The following is a 9,712-nucleotide window of genomic DNA, read 5'->3' on the forward strand; positions in this document are numbered from 1 at the left end:
GCTCTTTGGTAGTTTTGTTTGAGCTACTTAAAATAATCGTCAAACCCATTAAGCTAATATGGCTTTAGAAATGAGCTCATGTTAGCTTAGCGGTTAACAGCAGGTTAATAAATTGTTTTGTTACATAATGCCAGACACAAGGTTGTTATTGGACGGTTCTGAAAAAGAAAATGGAAACGTACTCGAGCCTATAAATACTTTGGATATTTAACAGCTCAAGTTTAGGCCATAAAAATATTTCTATTACTAAATCTGACCACCTGTTATTCCTCTCTGCTGCAAACATCTGGACCACTGGCAAACATTTCCTATTGCAGGTCTTTAATAAGCACATTTATACAAAAATATATTTTACAAGATGATACAATCACAAGGATGTTTAAACATTCGCTTTCAAGGCAAGAAGACGGAGAGAGATGGAGCTACAGGCAACAGATAAACAGGAATACTGTTATTCCTGATGCCGATCCTGGATGTGTTCTGCTCACTGCGTCTCGTCTTTCCTCAGAAGTAAAACCCTGACAGTCTCTCGGCTTCACATCATCCTCTTCTTCTTGTGTTTCATCTGCGTCGTCACGAGGCTGAAGACAATCTGTGAGCTGCAGGAGGATGTTTGTACAGAGGAGTCTGAGGTTTTCTGTCCTCTGCAGAGAGAAAAACAGACATAAAGTCATCAGGATCACTCGCATGTCGACATCTGGATTATTACATCACCGGAGTCAGGGTGGTGTCTGAGGGTGTTTACAGCCTTTATCTGATCAGTTACTTATGTGACTCTCACAAACACTGAATATTCTTAACATTGCATCCAAACTGCAGCATGTTGGCCTTATTAATACAAAAGATGCATTTAAATATATACAAAACATATAATATTAAAACCAAAATCAGCAGATAATATTTCATTTTTCTGTCAGCACAGTTTGTTTTCCTCTTAACTTAGTTTTTTTAAACACAGAGCGCTGAAATATCAAACTCTCATGTTTACCTCTGACCTGAAGTTCTCTCTCTGTTTTAAACTATGAATTATTCACATCATGCACAGCACATAATGTTATCTAGTCTTAATAACGAGCTTGCTAAAACAGTCAGATTAATGTGGGAGAAAATATGTCTCATTAATCTCTTAAATAAGAGCAAAGCCGACGACAGAATCTGAACTTTAATAAACTGTCCCAAACTCAAAAGATACGGCTGGTCGTCTTCTTATAATCATTTTATCGTCTTTTATTCTTTTATTTATCTCTTTATCTGTTCTCGTTTTATTCCTTTTATTTGCATTTATTCTTGCCGACCTTTCGTTTGCATTGTGTCCTTTTGTTGAATTTTGAAGACGGCTCTGTTTGGCCTGATTGTTGAATGTTTGTTCTGTTAACTTCCTGGTCAAAGCACTTTGTTAACGTCTGTTTTTAAAGGTGCTATATGAATAAAGTTATTATAATTATTAATAAATATTTTTTAAGAAAACAAACGATTAACCAGTAAAAACACTAATAACAAAGTGTTAGTCCGCCTCTCAGTACTTCCTGACTTCCTGTCTTTTGCTTTAAACTCTAAGCCCATTGGCTCCTACTGAGACACAAAATACAAAATAAAAACACAAATATATGATTTTATTTTTTGTAATTTTTAATTCAATAATTTCCTTAAACAATTGCTCACTGTAGTTTTTATGAGAGCGATTTCTAACAGGGACTATTTTCAGCGGCGGATTAGCGTACATTCGTCTCTGTGGCACAGACAAAGACACTGTGATACACACAACACATAAATACAGTAGATATATTGCTTATTTCTGGTGTTTTCATGGGATTTATTGACAATAACATTAATAATAAACAATATTAGCTGCCTAAAAGCTTTAAAAAAGTTGTAAAGCTGAGTCACAATTATAAAGACAATGTAGAAATGTTGGTTTTTTGTAGATGCTTTAATGGGTTGAAGGAGTTTTTATTTGTAGTATTTCTTTATCAGTCAAACAGTGAAGTTTGGTGTAAAATGTGTTTATTATAATGATGACGTGTCAAAAAGCTCATTTAAAGTCCCATTTTGGAAAACAAAGGAGGTAAACGAACAGGTAGGTAACGTTACAGAACTGAGTGGACCTGCTGAGCTCAGGTGATGTTATCTGCTCGATGAAGAACTGGTTCTTCCTGCTGTGTGTTTGTGAGCAGATGTAATGAGGCTTAAAGCTGCTGGTTGGAGATCACATTTTGATTACTATTTCCCAGGTCGCATTTCAGCTGCAGAAAACTGAGCTCTCTTTAGGAATATCACTATGACGAGTGAAGCTACCCTTTAAATACACATAACATTGATTGTGCGTGTAGTTTTCTACTTAACCCATGAACATCTTCTGCCTTTTAATTTCTAAAAACAGTTTCATAGCCTTTATGGCTCCTTATATCATCTATGTCTTAAGTATGAGCTGAGTACAAACAAAGGCAACAACCAGGAGCTGTTTCTGCTCAACAAGACCAACACTGTTTGTAAAAAACATTCGTGAAAATGAAGCCCCTCATGTGTTTTAATATCTTAAAACAAAAGATAGAAGCACTGTGGCTCTTTATATATAATTTTAAGTAAGGCCACAAGCGTCCCCTGAAGCAGACATATGTCAGACTAAAACAACACTGTGGATATAAAAAAGGGCAGAAGAAATCCCCAGTTTGAGTTTACAGTCTCTGTATTTATTGAATGAGTCTCACCGTCTCTCTGCTGGAGTTTGAAAGGTGGTGCAGGGTGGTAACCTGCAGCCTCCAGAGGAGCCGGGCTCTGAGTCAGACCGGGGGTCAGACTGGAGGACTGGGGCTGCCAGTGGTGTGCGGTGCTCATGTAGTTGGCAGCTGGAGCTCCGTACAGGCCGTACTGGTTGGGCGGAGGATACGCACAAGCTGAGACGTAACTGGGCAGACCGGACGGAGACTGAGGAGGAAAAGGAAAAGAAATGTATGATGAAACATAAGAGAATGTTTTTTAATACACGGTAACCAGGACGTCAGGACACACACAGGATTATATTCAGTGGCACGGTTTTTTAAATCTTGCTGCTGGTATATTTTAAAAAGTTTGTCGACCCTAAAAACAAGACTAAACCCAGAAATCAGACTTTGATTCCACTTTCTTAAAGTGTGTGCAGGTTACAAAAAAAGTCCTCACTTTATATACATTTCTTAATCTTCCACAAATGTATTCACATTTTCCAAAATATCCTCAGTTCAGATAATTGTTTCCTTTCCACACAAGACGACACACTTTTAAATAATACCCACACTGTCCAAAATGATCCACTCTGTTCCAAAAACAACCCCAAACATCCACATTTCCAAAAACCTCCGACCTTTCCAAAGATGTCCAAAAATCCAAGAACATTTTCTTTTCATTTTAAAATCTCTACTTCACATAAATGTACGCTTCTCCAGAGAAATAACAACTTTTAAAAAGGTTCACACTTTCTAAAAACACTTATAAGATCCAAACACGACACAATATGTTAGAGAAGGTTCCTCAACCGTTAAAGCAGCAGATCGTGATGTAAAGAAAGTGCATGTTTCCCTACGATCGCTGGGTCAAACAAACAGCCTGTGTTTAACTCATTTAAGATATGATGTAACTTCAGCTTTGTTTATTATAATGCATCAGTGCACACTGATCCAGAGCCTGCAGCTGTTTGTAGTTTACTCCTTAAACAAGCCGGTAAACAGGAAGTGGGCCTTGATAGGAGCCAATCAGAGCTCGGATGACACCGCACATAAATGCCTCATGTGACATTAAGTAAAAGCAGAGTTTGCAGAAAGATAAAGAACAGCTGGTGAATCCAAGTAGAATAAAAAAATCAATAATCCTCATTTTTAAAACGTTTCTTGTTTTTGTTTGTTACTGATGGACATGTATTTTTGTTTCTATTTTAAACATCAATTATAGAAACGATTAAAACATTTCTTTACATATCTTCTAAAAAAAGAGTTCGTGTTATTTACCTGCTGTGTGTATTTGATGTCTTGCTCGCTGGTTTTCTCCGCGTTAAATCCAGAAGGAAACGGTCTCATACTGGTCATACTGGTCCAGTCCTCCAATTTAGCAACATGTCCATCAGAGCCAGGCAGCGCTGAAACAAACAGCGGAGTTAACAATCGAGAATTTAAAGTTTATGTACGAAGAACAAACTACAAGTGAAACCTTTAAAGAAGTTCTCAAACCTAAATGTGTTTGATCAAACTTACCTGGTGCCATGAAGGTGACAGAACAGCACGGACGATTTAATGCAGTGGTTTACTTTTTCGTGCCACCATACCTCCTCTCGTTTAAGCATGAAGTATATTTTACTGCACTACATTTATCTGACAGCAGTTACTTTACTAATTAAGGTGTCTGATAGAAAAAGATAAAGTTTATAAAATATGTTTTTTTATATGTTACAAATTAAACAACCTTTCTTCAAGTGCTGAATCGATTAGTTTAATTAGATTTTAGATTAATCGAATAGTTGATTCAAAGAAAATTAGTCTGCAGCTTTGATCACTGAAGTCACATAATTATAATAATTATAATAACAAGGATTTGCAGCTTTTATTTAAATTTGTTCAACCATTTAATGTATTCGTATTAATTTACAGGTTTGGACTGTTGGTTGGATAAAAAACAACAACTCTGTAATTATGATATTGCGGGATAATTCGTGGTTGAAAACAAAGAAATGCATTAAAACATTTCTTAAAACAGCACAAATCATCTTAAAGTGATGTCATTGGACTTTGACTAACTTTAACATCTGAATGAGATCATTTGGTTCCGCAGTTTGCTCCATTTTTACAAACGTGTGCCGTCTAGAAAAACATTAATAAACAAACAAATTAAATAATATATTGTAGGATAAAAGTCTCCGAAAAAGACTTTTAACGGAGTCCACAAACCATCAGACAATGCAACGTGTTCAAGTCGGTTTAATTTGATTACATAAACATGGTGTGGTGAAAAGAAAACTGTAAAACTTCATGAATCAGAATATTTTAAAGTGTCTACCTGTCGGGTCCATGAAGGCTCGGATTCCCAGGATGTTGGTCCAGCTCCGCGGCAGACCCACGTGACCCGGTCCGGTCCTGGTCCCGGCGTGGATCCCTGCCGTCCCGGTGTAAGAGGAGTACGGGTAGACGTGGTCCGGGCCCGGTTTGCTCTCATAAGGCTGTGAAAAGGCCCCGATCTTGTTCCTGAGGATCCGGCTGATGGAGCTCACAGACGGGACGTTGAACTTGTCACACACGCCGTCAGACAGCAGCCGGTCCCGGATCTCCCAGGCGAATATGCCCGGGTCTCCCTGCTTGTAGTCCCGGATGCTGTTGACCACGGCAGGCGTGGTGACCCGCGGCTTGCTGCCTCCGATGGCTCCGGGCAGGATGGAGCCGGTGTCGTGGTACCGGGCCAGGATCTTGGACACGCAGCCGTGAGAGACGCGCAGCTGGCGGCTGATGTCACAGGGCCGCATCCCGAGCTGCGCGAGCTCCACGATCCGCAGCCGGACCCCGTGAGGCAGCGGCCGGCCGTTAACGAAGAGCCCGCCGAGCTGGTTCACCTCCCCGTAGCTCTGCTCTGATCACACGGGGCAGGTAACACAGGGTTTACTGTGACTGTAAAGCAGCTTCATTATAAGCTATTTATATGTACCTGCAGGTAATATCACGTCTCTGCTCGCGGCTTAATCAGCGGTGCAAAAACAAATTTACTGCTTTTCTTTTTTACAGGTTAGATGTCTGAAATAATTTAACTTTATATCATAAAACCTGAAGTAGTTTAAAGTCACAGAAGAATATTAAACGAGACATGGATTTTTTTTTTTTTTTTACACATTTATGAAGTAAAATTGAGGTTTAAATATGTGAAGCTTTTAATAATATAAATCATAAACTCGGAGAATAAAAATAGGAACGATGATGTGTGTAAAGAATCTGTGTTAATAAGATATTTTTATTTTTATTATTTAATGATAACTGCTGCTAAATGAGCAAGAACAAATAGTGATTTCTTTCTGCTGTTTTCCTGGTTTTCCAGCAGAATGTGTTTGATCATATAATGCACTATGTTGGGATTAAACTCTTGTTTATTGTGTCTCTAAGTTTGGCAGCAACAAGATGATCAGAGGGACAATAAGTGTGATTTCAATTTAGGCTTCTTATTGTTTAAAAGTTCAATTTAAAGAAGCAAAATCTGCATTTTGGTGTTTCTGGTTTGATTGTAATTAAAAACACTGACCTGCTTAAAACACTGTTCATGTTAACTGGCCTCACAAAGCAGGAATATATCTGATTTTGTTTTCCTTAAATCAAAGTGTCTGTTGGTTTATTGTATGTTAAATATGTGAGCGCTGAAAGGAGTCGCTCTGCAACAGCAGGTACAAATATGTGTTGATCTGTAAATATGAGAGTCCATCACAACACTGAGTTCATGCTTCTCCAGCACGAATTCTTTGTCTTTTTAGAGAAACTTTTACACCAGCACAAACTACACATTTTTATTTATTTGTAACTTATTTTGTATATTATCTTACTTTCTTACTTTTTATACAAATATAGATTAAATTTAAATTTACAATCAACCATGCAAATCAAAAGCAGCTTGGACATAATTTCCTGTCTAAAAGGAAATCTGATTTATAACAGGAAAGTAATTACAATTTAATAACTCTTCAATTAAGGAAAATTAATTCCATCTTTTCTACAAGCAAACACCTAAAGGCTTCAGTTAATCTAAAAACACAAAGTAAAGAAGTTACAGTAATAGTTATACAGAGCAATGAAAGCTTCTTCCTTTTGTTTTCTTTTACTTGAATTGCTACTGAGGATCTTAAAGGGCTCTGTCCCAACAATAAAACAGAGCTTATAAAAGTAGCACAAAGAAATAAACATTCCCTGAGTAAAGCATCCAAAATGGAGAGTAAATTCACTGTTTGTGGGTAAAAGTTCAGTTTTTGTCGTCTCACCCATCAGCTGCCGTCCCCAGCGTCTCACCGCTCCACCATCCAACGCTCCGACTGCAGCCTGCAGAGGTCTGATCCTCCTCCTCCACCTCCTCCTCCTCTAAGTCATGTCATTCGTTTCCTGTTTGCAAAGCAGGAGGATCATTTGGTGTCAGTACCCAGAAAAACGAGAGCTCCTGAAGGGCTCTTTGGTGAGTTTAAAGCTTCATCCTCATTCCCCTGAAGTCCACATGTTTACACGTCACACCATGCTGATGAAGCTCTGTCCAGGTTCACTTAGAAATGCTGCTTTTCTTCCCTTAAATTCAGAGAACACAACTGCTTTTGGTGGCTTCATGGAAACCTGGGCTAGCTAAGCTAATTTGAAAGAAAAAAAACTCTCCTTGAGTCAGCAGTCACACCTGAACAACAACTGTAAAGACTTCATTGTTTTACTATTTAGCAAGCGAGCAGAGATAGTTATAGTTACCCAAAGTGATGGACCCATAGTTGAAATACTTAGCTTTAAGGGTTTGACAAGGTGGTGACATAGTTAGCTTAAAGCTAAGGAGATAGTTACCTTTTAAACAAATGGATAAACAGTTGACAAACTTAGCTAAAGGTGATGATTAATGGTGAAAGTGATGGGTTAACATTTTAATAGCTATAATTTATGTATGAACATCTTAAAAAGTAAGATTAAACTACCGTATAAGAAGTCAGATGGAATGCTTAATGTTAGCTCAAAGCAATAAACAAAAAGTTAAAGCACTAAGCTAAAATGAATGTAATAAACAGCTGAAACAGTTAGCTAACAGCAACAGGTAAACAGTTAGCTTAAAGTGACAGACGAAATCTTGAAATACGTACATCAAAGTGAGGATAAACACTTGTAATGGTTAGCCAAAAGCGATGAAAAAGTATTGTAACAGTGAGCTGACAAATGAATGGGTAAACCCATGAAATAGTTAGCTAACGTCAAAGGATCAACAGTTGAAATTGCTAGCTTAAAGTGATACAGTTAGCTAACAGCTAGAACCAGTTAGCTTAAAATGATGAATACACTTTTGAAACACTTACCTAGAACTGATTATTAACAGTGAAATAGTTAGCTAAAGGTAAATGATAAACAGCTTAAAAATAATTAGCTAGCAGTGGCTGTTTAAAAACGTAGCTAAAAATACTGCATGAACAGAACAAGACTAAGCTAACAGCAGCAGATAAACAGTGATACTAGTTAGCTTAAAGTGATGTACAAACTCTTGAAATACTTAAATAAAAGTGAAGATTATTTTTAAAAAGTATTGAAATAGTAAGCTGAAAAGTTAATGAATAAACCGGTGAAATAGCTAGCTTAAAGTGATGGGAAAACCCAACAGCTATAGTTAGCTAACAGCTAGAGATAAACAGTTAAACTAGTTAGATAGATGAATGAACTGTTAAAATACTTACCCAACGTTTGATGAACACTTGAAATTGTTAGCTAACAGTATTTGATAAATGGTTAAAATAGTTTAACTGATAAACAGCGTTAGAGTTAGCAGTAAGTGAGGACGAGCTGTTTTATTGCTAAAAAAAAAAACATTAGTAAGCTAACAGTTTAAATTGTAAGCTTAAGTGACAGTGTAAATATTTAGCCAAGAGTAATAAATTAACAGTTCCAATATACAAACTGGCTAAATGTAATGGGTAAAATAGTTAGCTTAAGTAATAGAAACAGTTTGAATCGTTAAGTAAGCTAAAAGTCATTTTAAAAAGTTGAAATAATTAGCTAGAAATGATGACAAGTGCTAATGAAAGAGACATGCTAATGAAAGAGTTTAGGTTCACTTGACAGCTCAGTGAATGTAAACTATAACTGAAAAATAAAAAAATTATGATTTTATGACCACTTGGGACTTATTTCCATAGCAAACAGAGGGGACAGACTATCAGACAGGTTAGAAAAAAGCCAACACGTCTCAGATGTGAACGTTTACTACACGCTGACAGTCAGGAGTCCTTCATGCAGACTTTTTCAATCTCACAAACTTTACACTCTAAATATGAATGTTATTGACTTTTCCTTGAGACCATAGAGATTCCCAGAAATGCAGTAGGCCTATATATTAGATATTTTTTCTTTTGACTTGTTACTTGTGGTTAAAATTCAGTCTTGGAGGAAAAATATTTCAGCCGTAGTATAGCAAGACAATTAACCTTTAACATGCTACGCTGTATGAAGCTCAGTATAGCTGAATTTGTCTTAGGAGCAGACATGTTCATTGTGATAATCTTGAATTAGCTAAAGAGAAGTCCCTGAACGCCTCATTACTTTTGGCAGACTGTGACATTATTCCACCGCAGCAGCCAGTTCAGTGTTCGTTTTTTAGGGCAGCAATGTCAATGCAATGGCGCCCCCTTTTGGTCAATTTTCTTAATTACAGTTTTATTCAAATGGACAAATTATCAGTGAAAGCTCAGGTTTACTTTCATTAACTTTTAATTGAGGTGGAATAAATTATTAATGATTTTTTTCTTCTAAAACTTTATTTAACAGCTTGGTAAATCCTAAATTATCTACAAGTTGTAATTCAGTGTTATTGTTTAGGTCATTATAGGTGGAGTTGGTGCACTTCCTGTCAATGAATTCTACTTAAATATATGACAAAAGTTACTAAAACTAATTAGATTCGAATATTTTTTCAATAAAAGCAGCCGTCCTTTTCTGTAAAAGTCTTCAGGAAATCTGTATTGACTGTTTTACCTTTGAATGTACCTTTA

General features: G+C 36.9%; 1 protein-coding gene across 1 annotated transcript; it reads right to left on the minus strand.

The window, feature by feature from the left end:
• Positions 1–304: 304 nt before the first annotated feature.
• pax1b (paired box 1b) lies at positions 305–7,077 on the minus strand. The gene is made up of 5 exons (XM_069657479.1): positions 6,974–7,077; positions 5,023–5,586; positions 3,981–4,108; positions 2,709–2,925; positions 305–644 (listed from the first exon to the last, which is right to left on the minus strand). The coding sequence occupies exons 1-5, from the start codon at positions 6,975–6,977 to the stop codon at positions 574–576; spliced, it is 984 nt and encodes a 327-aa protein (XP_069513580.1). The 5' UTR covers positions 6,978–7,077; the 3' UTR covers positions 305–573.
• Between the last annotated feature and the right edge of the window lie 2,635 nt (positions 7,078–9,712).

Source organism: Semicossyphus pulcher, unplaced genomic scaffold, assembly GCF_022749685.1.
Source record: "Semicossyphus pulcher isolate SPU_LCO1_2020_fin unplaced genomic scaffold, fSemPul1.0.p SCAF_11, whole genome shotgun sequence".
In the NCBI taxonomy this organism is placed as follows: domain Eukaryota; kingdom Metazoa; phylum Chordata; class Actinopteri; order Labriformes; family Labridae; genus Semicossyphus; species Semicossyphus pulcher.

Coding starts and splice junctions, on each gene's coding strand:
- pax1b (XM_069657479.1), bottom strand. Junction 4,109..5,022: donor AGCCTTCATGGACCCGACAG/GTAGACACTTTA, acceptor TGTTTGTTTCAG/CGCTGCCTGGCTCTGATGGA. Junction 645..2,708: donor CAAACTCCAGCAGAGAGACG/GTGAGACTCATT, acceptor TTCTCTCTGCAG/AGGACAGAAAACCTCAGACT.